The sequence below is a fragment of the Stegodyphus dumicola genome, chromosome 2 (genome assembly GCF_044657685.1).
Source record: "Stegodyphus dumicola isolate Sdum_Otavi_A_Nest chromosome 2, ASM4465768v1".
Lineage (NCBI taxonomy): Eukaryota > Metazoa > Arthropoda > Arachnida > Araneae > Eresidae > Stegodyphus > Stegodyphus dumicola.
Genome location: NC_140769.1, coordinates 101,242,962 through 101,262,099, shown reverse-complemented (window position 1 = coordinate 101,262,099; position 19,138 = coordinate 101,242,962). Strand labels below are relative to the sequence as shown.

Genomic DNA, 19,138 nt, shown 5'->3' with positions numbered 1-19,138 from the left:
ATTCAATCCAATAAGTTTAAATGAAATACAGTCAAAAGTCTTTAACTCAGACTCGTCGGGACTTCGACGACTCCGGATTATAGATCATCAGTTTAAATCTGGTAAGATGGCATGCAGAAATTATAAGATTAAAAATATGAAACCGTAATTTATGAAATAAAGAACAATTATGATCTAAAGAGTATCAAAATTTACAAAAAAAAAAAAAAGCTTGCTATTTATTTGCTTACTTTATTAAACATTTCTTTTACCATGTGCATGTATAAAGCATATGTTCCTCATAGTCGAAATTATAAAATTGCAACCCGAAAACTATTTGATGTGTATTCGGGATATTTATAATGACGAGGAATTTGATTTAAATCATATTGTTACATGTTTTTTTTTATTCTTCTGACACCAGTTTTTACGTTATTTTCTTCCTTTACGTTCATACGGGGTTCGTAGATTTGGAGTGAATAACGACGACACTTGATGAAGTATCGAAACACACTTTATTTAGCCAATATTATTCAGGACAGGTTCAATAACACTTTTTACAGTCATTGAAGACCTACTATAAACACACTGGAACAATCAGCGACACAGCCTTCACACTGTCAGGCAATAATGGTGGAGACAGCTTCACCAGAGTACAGCTTCCGACTCTGTTTGGTCGTTCTCGGAACTCCACGTACTCTCAAGACTCTCCACGTACTCTTGAGACTCTCCACGTGATGCATTCGACAATACACAAGAGTATAGCTCTTTACTCAGCACTGTCTAAGACAAAACTCGACGATGCACTAATTCACAATGCACTAAAAGACTCTCGATGCATTCGACGACCAACTCGGCGCTAGACTTCGAGACACTCGCTCAATTACTATCAGCTGGCTAGACAAGGCACACACACTCTCTCGATACTACTGACTGACTACAGACCAGCAGGGTTTATATAGCTTTCGGCTTGTGTTCGGGCTTTCTTTGCTAAACATTCTTTGCTAAACCGGTGAGAATTCGTTCCAGAAGGTTCTTCAACCATCCATGGTATATTGCCAAATGGGTGATTTCTCACCAAATATGGCAACTCCTTTGCCATTTTATCGCAACCCTAAAACTGCTTTGCGGGGAAGCCATCTTACTGCACCTTTACATTTCGTAACAATATCAAAGACAGAGTACATCGAGATGAAATACTACATTTAGTAAGGAATTATAAGCAGAATTAAATAAAAACATCTGCCCTGAAAATAAGGATAGTGCTAACAGATCAACTTCCAGTTCATTGCGCACCTCGACATCCCCCCCCCCTCCGGCAGAGCAGCGGGAAATTGATAAATATATTTCGGAATGGTTAGAGTATCAAAGTATATGCCTTTATCCATTTTTGGCAGCAATTCCACTTTTTTTTTTTTATGGGCATCGAAACATGCTTTCGCTTTGTAGGTCCTTTGGTAGCTCCAGAATCGGAAATTCTTTTTGACATAATCCAAAGTTCAAGCTTACTTTTATAAAATTGCTCTAACAGTCTGCAAAAAATAGTAATCCGGATTCAATTAGAAAACTAAGGAAGAACACAATCTGCAACATTAACTGAAAAAGATAATTAGATAACTTTAGCTTAGCTTATACCGTCTGTTATACATTAAACACGCATGCGTAATATATTATTTAAATATATTATGCGCATGCGTCAATGCATAATGTGTTAACGCATGCGCAGAAAGTTTGTAGCTTTGAGGTTCAGATTATAGATCTTTCTGGATTATGGACGTCCGTGTTGGAAAATATGACTTATTGTAACCCTTTTTCTGCATCATCTCTCTTCCTTGAAATATTTATTAGGCTTAGTTCTTATTTTAAAGGGATATAGTAGTTACTTCTACTTCTTTTTTTTTTTACTGCCACTGTTCGTGTTGAGAACGGACTGTTTCAGCCTAATTAAGATGCAAAAACGAAATGTGATGTTACGTCATCTGGAAAGCCGAGTCGTGCCGATAGCTGATTGTTTGCCGTGAGATGATGTCATGCCTACTTCTGGTATAAGTATGTCGCGTCGCTCTGGCTCATTCCTTCTAGTTCCTGCTTTCTTGGCTCTTGGGTGTGCGGTTTCCAGCCCCTATTGAAAGACATCTTGTGATGCATGCAGTCCGGGGATAAGTTCCGAGGTTCCTGTCTACAAGATGACTTTTCCCGAATAAGTTCCTTGGTTCCAGTTTACAAGATGACTTTTCCTGGATTCTCAAAAGAGGCTACAATGTGAGTGACTGCCGTGGGCGGCATCCATGTTCTTCATGAAGGCGGCATTTAACATAAGTTAGCGGTGATTTTTTTCTGAGCTGTGATTCCTCGTGTTCAACTACAGTGAGCGGAGTTAGGCCGGATTTAAGTGCTCTCAAGGACTTAATTTAATTTTCAGGTGCTTTCTTCATCATTAAGCATGGACCTATTGACAGTGTAGCTAATTTCATTTGAAACCGCATAATTTCTGTTTAGGATACTTTTTTTTTTGCGTATTGAATGCCAGTATTTTGGAGACCAGGTAAAATATTATTTGATATATGAGATTTTTGATAATGATGGTTATATTATAATTTCTAAGTTACTGATATTGTTTAAATTTATTCATTGTGTTTTTATTTTTTTATATATTGTTAATAAATTGGTTAAGTTTGAAACCTTTTATTGTCTTCAATATCTGCACAGCACATAGCCTCAGGGAGCTTCTATTGCTACTCATGTTAAATGTTTAATTTTATAAACTTTAAACTTTGCTTTTGCATCAGTCCGGATTAAAGACTTTTGACTGTACAAGAAAAAATGTGCATAATTTAATATTCTGTACAAGGAAGTCATGTATTGTACAAATCAGATTTTTTTTTTTTTTTTTTTTTTTTTTTTTTTCCCTAGCTTTTTGCTCTTGCAGAATTGATAGGGATAATTTTTCTTTTGGATTTCAGACCTAGCATCTTGGAAGGATTTGAAGGGAAGATTTATGGGCCTAAGATTCCAGAAAAATGACAAAATGAAAAATGTATTCATAGTATTAGCATGTAATGGACATATTTTACAAGACGTTTATGGTGAATTATTTATTTTTTGGGGAATTTTTGAATAAACAATGGAAACATAATTATTTGTATTTTCTACTTTTGATCCTAGAAGTCTTTCTTAAAAGTATTTATCTTCTCTTTATTTTCTCTTCTTTTCACTAAACACAAGCAGTAAAATTAACAAAAATTATTCTTATCTTGTCGCATGGACAGGCATCTGTGGAAAGGAATTTTTCTATTAATAAAGAAATTGAACAAAATGAAACAAGAAACTGAACAAGAAATTAAGTCTGCCTATAGAATTCAAGAGAAAGTATTAGCACAAAAATTAAAGCTACTTACATTGAAAGAAATGTTTAATAAAGTAAACAAACAAATATTGAGCCTTTTTGGGGTGGGGTAAATTTTAAAGTTCTTTAGATCGTAAAAGCTTCATTATTTCATAAAGCAAGATTTAATTTTTTAAATTTCTACTTACCATCTTAAGATTTAAACTGATGGTCTAATATCTGGAAAAATCCCAAATCTGGAATCACCGAAGTCCCGACGAGTCCGGATCTTGGACTTTCTACTGTTGAAGAAATTTCAATACACTTTCAAATAGTCTTATTTCTGCGTAAGAAAGCCTATGACTTGTAAGTTATATATCACTAGAAGGAAAGTATTAGTTGTATGAACTGAGAAACGATAATCCGAAAAAAAAGTTGATTAACAAAATGTAAAAACGTATATATTCTGCCATAAGTTCACTGTGAAGATATTGATGAAGCAATGGTATGTTCATGAAATTTTCTTCTCTGAGCCTAAAAAATAATTGATTTGGTTTGAAAATACCTGCATACTAGTAAAAACAACTCTGGGGTTTTGAGGGCTCTGACTTCTTTTCTTGTACAAATAATATCTTCTACTGTAACTTTCTAATCACTAATTTCAGTCCTGGACTTCTTTGTAATTATAGCCCCAGATGTACTTACAAATCTAGTATTGTCTCAGTTAATCCCAGATTTCTGATAATTTTGCATACATTTTATAAATTTGCATAAATATTTGAATATTATTTTATTGCATTTTGGTTTCGGTATATGTATTGTTATAATTTTTTTTATTTATTTGTTTGCTGCATTTTATGTAATAAGTTTTAGGTGTATTTTGTTTGATGGAATTTATTTCCACTTATTTCATATGTAAATGCTTATTTCATGTTTAGAGTTGTGGTTCTTATGATTTTGAATGCATTAACATTTAAGTTGGGAAAATAGCTTAACTAGAAGTTGAAATATAGACAGAAAATCTCCTGTTAGGGCTTGGCAACTATTTTAATTATCAACTTAATGACATTTGTCGATTTCATTATTTCTAGAAAACTGTGGAAAACACATATTTGAAGCCATAAGAGTTGTTTTTTCCAAAACCTTCTAGAAGCCCAAACAATCGTATTTAATTACAACTTTGAGAATTGGTGAATCAGTTACTTCAGAGTTAAGCATTAGTTAAGTGAATAATAAATTTTGTTTTTGAGTTTACTATGTGAGTGATATTGGTAATTTACAATATTTCCCATCTGTTAAATAGAATTTTTCTTATTTCTGCTTTCTCCTTGAGCTATTTGCAGCTGTTTATTTTGCTATGTACAGTTATAAACTGAAGGAAACTGTCAATTTCTTCCTGCTCATTTGGCAGAATTATTGGAGAATTCTCCACAAACCCTTATCTTGCCAATTGAATGTAGTAAATACTGCCCATATACTTAATCTTTAATAAGTGCTTGATTGCTGATTTTATTAACTCATAGTTAATTAATGTAATAACAGATTAATGTATAAGGCTGTTATAATAACAATATATTATGTATACCTTTTTAGATTTATTGTTAGTGCTATAGTGTTTGGACAGAAAGCTTATAAATTTTTGGAACTTAAATCATATTTACCTGAGCGTGCAACTGGTGCAAGAAGCAAAAGTGGAACAAATGGTAAAAACAGTTCTAATGTTGCCCATGTTTGCTCTATGTCTGCTGAAGCTATCAGAGAAGAGGTTGAAGTCCTAAAAAATGATTTTAATGACAGACTTACCCAAGTTCTTTTCAATTCTCTCCTTGTTGTATACCATGCAGCTTTTCTGCCATGCTATTTCGCTACGGTGAGAATAATTAAATCATATACAATTATTGAATATATATTAAGTGTTTGTTTTATCTAAATATGTATAATTGCCATGTTATATTGCCAAATAATTTTTTTTCCCATGTAAAAGTTCACAAAACAGGAGGTGCTGTAATTAGAATACAAAATAGTATCCAATTATTAACTTTCTGATAAAAAATTTTGAGATCAAATTAGTCCTGAAAATAAAAAGCTAATATGGAATTATCTGAAATCCATCTCCTTTGATAATATCCCTATAGTATAAAGAAATACGGTTGCATTCAAACATTTCAAGTTGATTGCTTGTTACATGAATGATATAAAATTCTTACTGTGTAAGTTCAGTGCTACATTTTAGTGCCTATGAGGTACCTAAGGTTGCAGTTTCAATTGTTTTTAACTTTAGAGTTTTATTTACACTGTATTTTAGGGGTTGGAATTTATTCTTGTTTTCAGAGGTTGAGTATTCATATCTTCATTCTCTTCTGCTTTTTTCCTTGCTTACTTCTGTATTCATATCTTTGTCTGCTTTTATCCTTGCTTACTTTCGTATTTCCATATTGTGCTTTAAATCTTTATAAAGTTCAAGTTTTTGTTACTAACAAAGTTGAAAGAAGACTAGAAAGCATAAAATACTTAAAGGTCTGACCTTTCTAAATCTAGCTTTTTATAAGCTGATGTTTTTGCAGTTTATAATGTGTGTACTTAACAATATAAGTGTAGGAAGTATAGTAAACTCTGTCTTAGTGACTGCCTCCTGTAGAAAACCACTAATGATCAATATTTCAGGAAACATAAAAGAACATTGATGATGCTAATTAAAATTGCATTGGTGCCGCTAACTGTTTTCTAACACTATGGACTGCACATATTTTGATTTAGTGAAATTTTCTGGGGAGATTTTTGACAGAGAAGCAAGAGGAATTTTATGATTTGGGAACTGCTAAATGATGAAGAATCTGTCATTATATTTGGTCAGGTACAGAATTATCTGTGAAGCTTCATTCACATGATGGTTTTATAATTGTAAGAAATTTAAGTCAACCTTCATTTCTAAGCAACCAGACTTTGATACGTCACAAAAATTGGTTTAAGGATTTTGCCTGAAAGTTCTAACTTTTTATTTTTATACCAACTTGATATACAAACTTGAAATCATAGCACAGCAAACATCAATCTGTGGTTTCGCTGAGTCAGCCATGCATTTTCACATGCATAACTTTTCCCTCCTTGATTGGCTACGACTTAAACCCTGTTAAATAGGTAAGAATGGACTTGACTTTTATGAACCACAAAGCTTTATGATGACAAAACCTAATCTGAACGAAACCTGATGAAAAACTTTGCTCATATAACCGTGGTTATATTCTTGAGCAGGGATGCATCTTGAATGTATTATTAGGCTTTTCATTTCTACAAGGCGAGACCAAAAAGTAAGGTGGCTGATGTCATAATAATAATTGTATTATACAAGTATATTTACATATAAATACATCACTGTCTTTCAAAGTAGTTCCTGCCATCTACAATACACTTCTGACAATGTCCATACTAGTTCTGGAAGCTTTTGAAAGAGTCCTTTGAGACTGTGTTAAGTTCCTTGGTAACAGCAGCTTGAAATTGGTGTTCTTTTAGTGGCAATTTCAGTCGGGAAAAGAGGAAAAAGCCTGCTAACGCAAGACCAAGGGAATAAGGAGGGTGAAATAACTCTGTAACCTTTTGCTGCACAAGGAACCATCTAACACACATTGCAGTATGAGGACATACATTATCATGCAACAGAAACCACTTGCCTGATGCAGCGAGATGGGGCTAAACACAACGAATGCGAACCAGGATTTGCTTCATAACATGGCAATAAAATTCACCATTAACTGTTTGACCTTCCGGTGCATATTCTTTATGGATAATTCCCTGTGCGTCAAAAAAGGTAATCAACATTGTCTTGACCTTTGATTTTTCAAAATGAAACTTTCTCGATTTTGCCGATGAGGGACCTCGCCACTCCATGATTTGGCATTTCGTTTGTGGATCATACGCAAAACACTACGTTTCATCTCCTCTGAAGATTGATTGTAAAAACATGCCATCTTTATCTGCTGCATTCATGAAGTCGCCACGGGAGTCCAATCACTGCTGCTTTTGTTCATCATTTAAGTAATGAGGGACAAACGTTGCACAAAGTTTCTGTTTACCCAAATCCTGCGTCAATATTGTTAGGACGATTTCACAAGAAAGATTCAGTTCATTCCTCATTGCTCAAATGGACAAACGGCAATCTTGCAGCAATAACTTCCTAACCCTTTCAACATTTGCCATCGTTCTGCTCATCAATGGTCTTCCACTGCGATGCTCATCCTCCACGCTTTCACGACCTTCATGGAAAAGTTTGAACCACTGAAATACTGTCTTGTGAGATAAAGATTCTTTGCCATACATACTTTGAAGCATTTTCAAGGTTTCCATAGCAATATTACCTATTTTAAAACAGAATTTCGGATTCATTTTCTGCTCTATTATACAATGCACTAATACCTTTCACATTTAAGCGACTGCACGAACAAACAAAAACTTTGCAAATGACCCTGAACTTTAACTTCAACATTGCATACCAAAGATCACAATGCACATGTGTCAGGTCATTGGGCTGTTCTCGTTTTTGAAAGGAGGGGTGAGTCACCTTACTTTTCAGCCTCACCTAGTATTTCAAGTCTTTTTTCACACAAAAATAATATTTAGTGATAAATGCTACTTTCCCCCCTTTTTTTTAACATTTTTTTCCTTTTCTTTTGAAAAATTCTACAATATTTTTCCCTCACTATCTTGATCATCAGTAAAACTGAAAAGTATAACTCCCCCCCTTTCTGAACTATTATCTTGGCCTAAATTAGGCTTTACAATTATTTTCAAAATTAATGTTATTGTTTTTGTATATCATAATATTACTGAAATTTTTTTTAAACTTAGCTTCTCAAAATGCCATTTTTTAGCTTTTTTATTATTATTATTATTATTATTATTATTATTACAAATAAATAAAATTTTGTTTCTGTTTTGAATGAAGTTCCAACAAATGCATATTTTTTTATTACAATTAATTTTTCCACTTTTATCCCATATTTTTGGGGGGAGTTGAGATGATTAACACTATTAAATTATTTAATTATTTAGTTAAGGGAATTCATAATTAAATTATAAAATATACTATCAGTTCAAAAACAAATATGTATATCAATTAAAAATAAATATACATAGTATGTTTGGCATGCTGTATACAAAAACAAGAATATAAGACACACAAATATGCATACATCAACTCAGAAAATTCATTTTTCATTCTATTCCAGGCGGAGGGGCAAATCCTCCATTTGCTTTACTGTCTCAACACCTAAGCCATGTCTCTGTTAATTTTAACAAAGGATTCAGAAGAACATCCCTTTATATAATAGTGTTAGCAGTGCTGCATTCATCACGCCTACATTCTGCAAACATTTCATATGAATATCTATGTGACATTACCGTGTTATCATGGTCTGATAGATCTGATTGTATCATGGTCTGATAGATCTGATTGGTTTGAAATTGGAAGGCATTAAAATCTTTTGCTAAAAAAGAAAAAGGCCATGCTGATCTTCTTTTCAGATCATACATTTATTATTTTCTTCTGGAAATATTATGTTTAATCAACTATAATATTAGTAAATTTTAAAAGAAAACTGCACTCTATATCCGTAACTACAGTTTCAGTTTTGCTCTTTATATGCAAAAGGTAAAGTAGTTTTTCACAATTTAAATTTGATTATGTAGCAATCCTAAAATGTTGTAGATCCACTGGGTATAGTAGTCAATATCACAGTTTCATACTAGTAGCATGATATATTTTAATGTGTGAAGAAATACAGCCATGTTATTTAATATTTATAGTCTGTAATGACTCAGCATATGCAATTTCATCTCTTTAAAGTTGGAATTTCTGTGCAAAGAAATCACAAACCAAATTCCATGAAGGATTACTACTGTAATTTAAAATTATATAATAAATTCAATGATTTTGGAACAATATTTGTCAACAATTCATGCATCCTGGAATGATCTCAAAAAGCATATGGTTATTGCTGTAAAGTCGGTAACAAAATGCCTGTAGGAGGCTGCATGGGATGTATTTGAATATTGAGCAAGCCTTGCTTGTATAACTGTAGGAAATAACTTAGATTGCTTAGAATATAAGACTTAAAATCTGGACATCTTTTGGAGATAGTTATGACTGATATAATATGTGTATAATTAACCTTAAAAATTTATGACGTGAAATCAAGTGAATCATTTGATTTACCAAGTTTTAAATTCTAATTATATTCAAATATGTTTACATATACAGGTTGTCTATAATTAATCCTATTTCAAAGCTGTCTATGAGTGAAAACAGTGATCAGAAAACTGCGAAATTTTGTGGGCGACTTAATGAAGGAATGAGAATGTGTTTCAGAGGGAAAAAATTAGTTACAAATAGCATCACCAGAGGCATTTTACTTTGAAAACCTGTAATGAAAATGTAAATCTTTGGCGGTGTCATAGAGCAGTTGCTATAAAACCTAGAAAAAATTGTGGAGACTTTGTTTTCAATGTGCTTGTTGTTCACAATGCCGATAAATTTGCAAGATCATGCTTTGTTAATAAAATTGTTATGCCAAAACAGCCGCACTTTCATAATGTGTGGCTTCCCCAATCCCCAGACCTCAAGCCATGTAATTTTTGGCTTTGGGGGCATTTGAAACAAGTGGTAAGTAGTGACAATCCAAGACCTTTACCTGATCTTAAAGCCAGTTTTTCATGCCACATGCTGAACATTTCCCACGTTGTTTGGTCAACTGTGAAACATGCCATCTTGCAATTTCAGATGGTAGCTCAAAATGATTGTCATCATTTGGAACATTTTTTTTTTTTTTTTTTTTTTTTTTTTTTGTGACAAAATTTTTGAAATTGTAAAACTATTGTAAAGGTGTGGCTTCTTGTGATGCTATTTGTAACAATTTTTTTAATTATATTCAAATATGTGTGTGTGTAATTAGAATCCGCACAAAAGTCTTGCAATTTCAGATGGTAGCTCAAAATGATTGTCATCATTTGGAACATGTTTTTTGTGACAAAATTTTTGAAATTGTAAAACTATTGTAAAGGTGTGGCTTCTTGTGATGCTATTTGTAACAATTTTTTTTTTTTTTTTTTTTTTTTTTTTTTCACTGAAAAACATTTTCATCCATTAATTAAGTCTGCCTCAAAATTTCACAATTTTCTGATCAGTAGTTTTGGTTGTAGGCAATTTTGAAATAGGGTTCTTTAATTATAGACACCCTATATATATATATATATATATATATATGGTTTTATTTATTTACTTTACCTCAAAGGAGTTTTTTTTTTTTTTTTTTTACTTAATATATAAAATCTTGTCATGATAAAATAAAAATCTGTACATGTGGTCATACCTTAGCACTTTAAAGGATGAGAAGACTGGAAGCATTAAAAAGCAGAAGCAGCCCTTTGCAAATGTTGCCACTGCAAGAAACATAAGATTTTTGATCTATCTTCTACAAGTTCTTCTATTAAATAACTTCTCAAAGTATCGCTGTTCATCAAAACATGCAATTCTCTTTAATTTCTGTGTTAATTTATCCAGTGTTAATTTTTAACCAATTGGTTAACAGTCTAAGAGATGAAAAATATATATATAGTTCTTAATAATTAAAATCTTCATTTTAATTTTTTAATAAGGATATATCCTGACTACTCTAAATCTAAGCTGTGGGTAACTGCTAGATTGCCTGACAGTACTCAACCTGTGTGTAATTAGAATCCGCACAAAAGTCTTAACAACAATCGTATAAATACAACTACAACATTTATTAATATTTCTACTTGAAGTTCCACAATTCAATCAATTAACAAAAAATTTACTTTCCTCTGCTTAACAGTTTAAAAATACTACAGCAATTTATTCATTTACAGATCAAATAGAAAAGATTAATGATCTGGCCCTGATTCTAACATGCCTTTTCTTGTATGAAAAATGAACGCTAACTCAACAACAATCAGTGCAGAATCAGAATTAAGCACTCATTCATCATAAGTTGCCAAGGCATACATTCTAAATTAATTGATTAGTTTATGTAATGTTTTTAATTTATAATATATCCAACTTATATATTTTTTAAACATTTACAGCATTGTTGAAATTGATAAAAAAAAAAGTGTTTCTAATACTGTATGTTGCATGACTGTTAGAGAATCACATGTAGTTAATTTTTAATTAATTACACATAATAGTATTGCAATAATTAATTTTTTATGTTTTACTTTTTTATTCCTTTAAATGTTTTTGAATTTTTAGGATGTTTTATTGTAAATTGATTTTTGTGGTATTAAATTGTTCCACAAAAGTATAATTTAACATGAAAAATTCTAGTTTTGAATGCTTGAGATTCTCCCCATCTCCCCCTCCCCTTTGTGTGTGTGTCTCTGATATTCCAGTAAATCATTCTGAATTGTCATGTGTATAATAATTCCATCATGTGTATTATGTATATAATAATTCAGTCGTGTGTATTATTAATGATTTTATTTATTTGAATTATCTTGAATGGTAATTTTTAAAAGTCATATTTTGAAATTATTTCAGAATGCATTATATTATGATGTGAACTGGGTCACACAACATGCTGTCTTTACTAGTATTAGCTGCTTCACTTTATATGCATCTCATTGTTTTCCACCCCGTTATTGTGACACACTGCACAGAGCAGCTCTGCATCTAGGCAGATGGCAAAAAGTGGAAATTAAAAATGTGCATGTGCCCTATAGCACGTAAGTAGTTTTCCCATCTGCATGTATGTTATATAAATAGATCTTAATGTTTTGAATATCATGTTTGCTTGAATAAGGAAATATTTCCCCTTTCAATGGTCTTCCAGAATCCATAATTCTTATTATATGCAATTAGCATATAAAAACTATAAGCATAATTTTTAAAATTAAAAAACATTTACTTAATTTTGCTTTAAAATATGATACATAGGCTGACCATATTTCTGTGTATCTGAAGACTGGATACTAGCAGCATATAAATGGGAGAAAGGTTAATCGTGACAAATATGACAGAAAATGTTGTATGATGTAAGCATGTTGAGTTTGCCATTATTCTTCAGTAACAGAAGCTACAAAAAAAATGGAACCTCATTTATTAGAGGTGAAAATTATTTTGCTGCAGTTATACTATGACTATGTCTCTGATGATTCTTACGTAGCACTTTGGTCATTCTACACATTCTGAGACACTGTTTTGTATTATAATGTATTATTTAACTCTCTCATTGCTTATTGTAGATTACTTCTTTGACCTCATATAGTTCGTTATAGAAAACATTCTTTTAGCATTTTAGAAATGTTTTATCGCTAATACTTTCATACATTCCAAAAAATTCTGTGCCTATCATACTGCATGCGTTACTCAGGGCCTGATGGAATATAAAAGTTTCCTGATAATATGAAGCCAACAGAGGTTGCTGTATTTCTGAAAATGAGTTAAATATTCTGCTATGTCTACTGCTTACTGTCTGATCTGCCTGCTTCCAGCTGTGAGAAAAGTTTTTGTGCCTCAACTATCACTTAAAATAGTCTGTTTTAATGTATCTTTTGTCTGTTTTAATGCACATTGCACCAGACATGCTTTAAATGTGCTAATGGAAAATATTGCCACATGGCAAAACCATCAACTGTCACTCAGAAAAAATAGCATTGTAATCATGCAGCATTTGATTCACTCTGTTGGCCAAACGTGATCAACAGCCCATGCCATCGCAGAATGCCTAATTCTATATTGTGTGCCTATATGAAGCAGCTAGCTAACGAGCCATGTGTATTATAATATTATCTCTGCAATGGCTACAAATTTTGAGAATTTGCCATACATATAGAACTATATCCATTGCAGCATAGCAGGTATTAGCAAGACAACCGCCACTGGACAGAAATTTCATGATCTCAGTTATGAGAGACATGTCGTAGTCACACACGGACACCTAACTATGATATGCACAAAAAGATTCATACCACTGGCTGCAATATGAGTCTAGATAACTTTTGCAAATATATGTATTGGTTCAAAACAGAACTGAAAATAGACTGCAGCTTTTGTCATCCAGAAATATCCAGCATCACCTTTGTATTGAAGCAAAGACACAAATAGCTCAATTTATCAAGCAGAATTATATGTGCCCTAATTACAACCATAAAATATGTTAAACATCCTACTCTGAACACTGCAATTTATACAAACTCTATTTTTAATGGCAGCACTAGCTGGCTGCAGAACAGAAGAAGAGGATTTAATAACACTTTTTTTTACATATTGGTTTGTGTAAAGCAGATGGATCTTTGATAATTCTTATTAAAAGTTTAGAGTAGTGTAATTCTATTTTATAAGTTTTATTGAATTGAGTTGCTCCTCTTAATTAATCAGTAATATGAAGATTAAACTAAATTCTTTTGAAGAGGAAGTCAGAACTATTTACAAAAGGAATAAATAAACTGAAGTCATGTATTCCTAGTCTTGGACAATTAGGATGTAATTTTTCATGTTTTTAAATTCTCAAGCAGTATAAATGCTTTGAATGTAAAATACCAATGTCCCCCTTATGTTTATCTACTTTCTTTAGAACATTAACTTTTTTTTTTTTTTTTTTTTTTTTTTTTTTTTTTTTTTTTTTTACATTATAGATGGTCAGAATCTACTATGTGGAATCAAGGTGCTTTAGTAAAGCATTCAAAGGAACTTTTTAAAGCTGAAGGTATATCAAATGCTGCAGAACCAGGACATGCTGCACACTCGAGATTTTATGTAAGTATGTCATTCAAATACTTACCATTGTGATAAAAATAATATTTAAAACTTTATATAATAATAATATTTTAATATGCAAAGTATAACAATAGCGTTTGATGAATAATGTCACAAGATACACATGAGCAGTCATGGATGAAAGATAACTGTGTAATGTCCTTATATCTTAGCATGGCACAGAAATAGGCATTACAGATTTCTTTTAATATCACTCTAGTGTGCGAAAGTGTAGAAGCAACTGTTAAAATGGAACAGCAAATGAATTCAAAGTTTTGTTTCAAGCTTGGTAAATCTGAAAAATTAAGTCATGACACTGAAGCAAGTTTCTGCTGATGAAGCTGTATTTTGAAAGTGTATTTCTGAATCATTTAGTTTTCAAGATGGACACGATTCTGTTGAAGATGCTATACAAAGTGGTGAGCCTATGACTTCTCGTAATGACAGAAACATTGAAAATATTAAGAAGATTTTAGCCATCAACATTGTAGAGATGGGGGAGGGTCATTACAATTTACTGGAATCCAGCTTAGACTCACATTTTTTTAAATAATATCTCAAGAAGCTTGACTTGGAAGCCAATTATTTTTTGTACATGAAATTCACAAATTAAAAACCTAGCAAGTAGAGTTAAATAATAAACTTGTAAAAGCCAAGTTAAAATAATTAACAAGTAGAAAAACTATCTGTATTAGAATTCAGTGCACAATAAAATTTTCTGTTTAAGATATTTCAGTGGTTTTATAATGAAATATCTCTAGCTGCAGGGCTTTTGACTGTCAGTTTTATTTATTTTTCTATTATTTGCTAAAATAGCACTTTTTAGTAAAGTAAATTATTTATCAAATTAATATTCTTATATAGTTACTTATGATTCGGATCATAATCACTGCTAAGACCCATATCATAATCCTAGACAAAGCCTGCAGATTCTGTCTATGGCATTGTTAGCCAGAAAGAGCAACAATAAATGCTGACATGTTCAAGTATATTCTAGTAAATTTACTGCAAAAGATCTCTCATGTATGTTCAGAGCATGCCAAAGCAGGCATTTAGTTCTTTCCTCCATGATAATTCCCTGCTGTATTTGACTCTCATCATGGAACAATTTACAGCCTGTCAAGGAGTTTTAGCCCTCGATTATCCACTATATTCATCTGTACTCTTACTCCAGAATTTTTTTTTTATTTTTTTGTTTGTGTGTGTGTGCGCGCGTGCGTGCGTGCGTGAGTGAGTGAGTGAGAGAGAGAGAGAATTTTTTCCGCAGTTTTTAAGAACTTTACAATCATTGTCAAAACTGTATTGCAAATGACAGACATTATTTCAAAGCACTATAATTTTTTTCCCCCTGATTTAGGTAAGAATTCTTTATTTATGAACACATTCCCCAAACTTTATTACTGTACATTGTATATACTTATAAATGCTGCTTTATGTAATGCACTGATAGCTAGATAGTACAGGTATAACAGAATGAAATAAATCATTGTAAATGTAAAAAACTTTTATATTAAACAATTATTGAATGTAGTAAAGCAAATATATTCATTTTAAAATGTTATAAAAAAATAAGAAAAAAGATCAGAAATGGCCTTTATATTATAGCATAATTTAAAGATATATTATCAATCAGAAATATATAAGAACATATAAAGTGCAAGAAAAATATAAAATGCATTAAAAATTTTAAATGGTCTTCTTTTATTATCTCCCCCCCTGGTGTCATCCTAATCAGTATAGCCCTTAGTGATACTGGCTACCTTATGTTTGGGTCTGAGTATATATTCCTGAGAAGGCTTGGACGTCTTAGTGTCTTTATGAGATAGGAGCACTGAAAATACACAGCAAGATGAAAATCTTGAGTAGTTTGGTGGTAGGGAATGGGAGAGAAAGTCTCTTTCAAAATTGGGACAGAGTTGGGCAAAGGCATACGTTCACCTATTGAGTAAATGAAACCCACTTTTAAATTTTAAATGGGTTTTTATGTTTGCAGTGTTTTTAAGGAATTAGGAAACAAATGTATAACTAAAGAAATCTGGCCTATGTGCAAAATGTGTCAGGCTGCACTTTGTAAAGACTGCTTTATGCTGTATCGTACTTAACTTGTACTGTAAGAATAAAATGTTTGGTACATTTCATTTAACTTTATAACTTATTCACATGCAGTGTAAGGTTGTTATCAGAATATCCTAGACAATTGGGACATATTGTCCCTGGAGAGTTCCAGGAAATGGGAAAAATTAAAACTTATATTACATTTCTTTTAGTATGTCAACATTAAATTAAACTACTTTTCATAGTTAAATTTTAATCATGCAAAAGTCAGGTGGAAAGGGTTAAATTGTCCATACTCCATTCTTCAATTTACTTTTAAGCATGCTATATTCTTGATATATTTTATTTGATCTGAATTATTTTAATCTATCATAGATATTTGTACAACTTTTTACAGATTCAAGCAGTTTTTAATTGGTTAATATTTAGTTTCATTGTACATTAATTATTAATTTTATTTTCATTGTGTTTAAAAGCACCTGAAAAATATTCAGGATTTTCTTATTATAAAAATTTGAGAAAGTTACGTAATGAAATTAGCCCAAGAATATAAAATTTAGATAGCTAATTTAATACAGTACAAAGTCTGAGATCCAGAATTGTTGGGACTTTGACGATTCCAAATGTTGCAAATTTCTGGGTTTTAGATCATCAGTTTAACTGTAGTAAAATGGCAAATAGAAATTATGAAATTATAAGTATTAAATAGTTGTTTATGAAATAATAAAGCATTTATGATCTAAAAAGAATTTTTTGGGAGGTAAGTTATCTAAGCTGCTTCATTTTTTCTACTTTCATACTTTCTTTTTAATTTTATAAACAGGTATAATTTCTTGTTCGCTTACACAATTCCATTCTTCAAGTCCTCTAATTGCCGTTTTGAGAATCCTTACTAAACTGTGAATCAAAATCAAATTATTTTCGAGAAACTGAATTAGTGATATTTTCTGATTTTAAAACTGTACTATAGATATCCCTGTATATTAATTGATTGCTAATTGGGGCATTACCATCTCAATTAAAAACTGTTACAACATCTTCATTTATTATCGCTTGTCCACAAATTACAATAAATGAAAAATTTCATCTTCTATAGCATTTAAAATATGTGCCAAAATAAGGTTATTATTTTGCCTACTTTTGAAATCATACCTTCTTAAGCCCAAATTGTGCTCATTATAGAAGGTAAGTAGCAAATATGTTTTCATTTTACATATCCTGTTACAGCTCCAGAATTAGAAACTCTTTTCAGTGCAGGCAAACTGTAATTTTGCTGAGATAGCTGTAATAGTAATAGCCTGAAAAATAAGCTGGATCAAATTGGAAAGTTTTAAATAATTTTTAGAAAAACGGCATACGTTTTAAGATCTAGCAATAATGCACTAATGCTGTTAGAGATTGCTAGAAATTAAATACATATTTTTCCTCTTTTTTACATTGTCCTTAAAATCAACTACAGTACAAAGTCCGTAATCCGGACTCGTCGAGACTTTGGCGATTCCGGATTAGGGGTTTTTCCGTATTATAGATCATCAATTTAAATCTGTAAGATTGCATGCAGAAATTATACAATTAAAAATATGAAACCGTAATTTATGAAATAAAGAGCAATTATGATCTGAAGAGTATCAAAATTAAAAAAAAAAAAAAAAAGCTTAATATTTATTTGTTTACTTTATTGAACATTTCTTTCAATGTAAGTTGTTTAAGTTGCTTTGTTTTTGTGCTAATACTTTCTCTTTAATTTTATAAACTGACATAATTTCTTGTTCGGTTACAAAGTTCCACTGTTCAAGTCCTGTAATTGCTGTGTCGAGAATACCGACTAACTTGTCAATTGAAATTTTTTCATTTTCAATAACCTCTGTCACTTTCTTCACTATCGGAAGTGTGCATGGGTACACGTTTTACACGAATGCGTAGCGGATGTGCACATTAAGCACGCATGCGTAAGTTTGTGGCTTTGAGGTCCGGATTATGGATCATTCCAGATAATGGACGTCCGGATTACGGACTTTGTACTGTATTTCATTTGCAACTTGTTCATACTTAACAGCAATGAACAACTTGTATTACATTCTAAACTCATAAGTAGTTTTAAACTTCATTAACATTTTTATTTACATTAATTTATAATTGTTATTAATAATATAATTTATAAATGTGTCTAAATGACCATGGTAAATTTAGAAGAAAATTATAAAAATTCTTGAATCTGAGATGCATTAAACAAAACAGAATTATAACACCTCTACAATTAATTAGCTTACAGAAACATGCATGATTATACTAGCTTCTTTTTATTATGTATAAGTATAGCTTTATTTTTTAAGCCTTTATAAAAAAATTTTAAAAAAAGAATATTTTGTTTTTACTCTTAAAAATTTTTGAGACATTATATTGCATTTGTAAATAATCATTTAATCTAACTTTCTGATTCGTATCTCTTTTATTGCAGATCATGTTCAAAAATCCAAGTTCACCAATAAAACTATTGTGGATTTTACAGCTTTTACTTATTGCAGTCCAGATGGTTGTCCTTTTTCAATCATATGCATGGAATGATTTAATATCTAACCAGTTACTTATATTAATGAACTGTAAAACCTTGTATGGAATAACTAAAGTTTACTTTGTTGTGAGGAAAATATATTATGAAGAAAAAGTACTGATATCTAAATTTAATAACTAAAATTTTTGTAAATAAATTATGTATTATATTGTTATGTATATATTGTAAATAAAACATGAAAATGTTTTACAAATATCTTATGTGTGATTTTCTTATCTGCATTATACCTTGTATGTATATAAAGATAGTTAAAATTTATGTCAGCTAAGTGGTATATAAATATTTAAAATTTTAACATTTTTAAAATCCTTAAAGATATTCAAATAATTAGTCAAAAATTGTCATATGATATTGTTATGTGCTGCAAGTTCATCAGCAGCTTATGTAACCAGGCTAAAGTGTACAAATGGCAAGACTGCTGAACACTTGTCACTTAACC

General features: G+C 31.2%; 1 protein-coding gene across 1 annotated transcript in view; it reads left to right on the top strand.

Annotated features, from left to right (window-relative positions):
- LOC118202583 (transmembrane protein 39A) overlaps positions 1-18,894 on the top strand; it is a 99,122-nt gene extending 80,228 nt beyond the window's left edge. The window contains exons 5-8 of the mRNA XM_085810966.1: positions 4,898-5,174; positions 11,856-12,040; positions 13,952-14,072; positions 18,586-18,894. Coding sequence (XP_085667092.1) covers positions 4,898-5,174; positions 11,856-12,040; positions 13,952-14,072; positions 18,586-18,819 — 817 coding nt within the window. The 3' untranslated portion in view covers positions 18,820-18,894. The remainder of the gene's footprint in view (positions 1-4,897; positions 5,175-11,855; positions 12,041-13,951; positions 14,073-18,585) is intronic.
- The last annotated feature ends 244 nt before the right edge of the window (positions 18,895-19,138 follow it).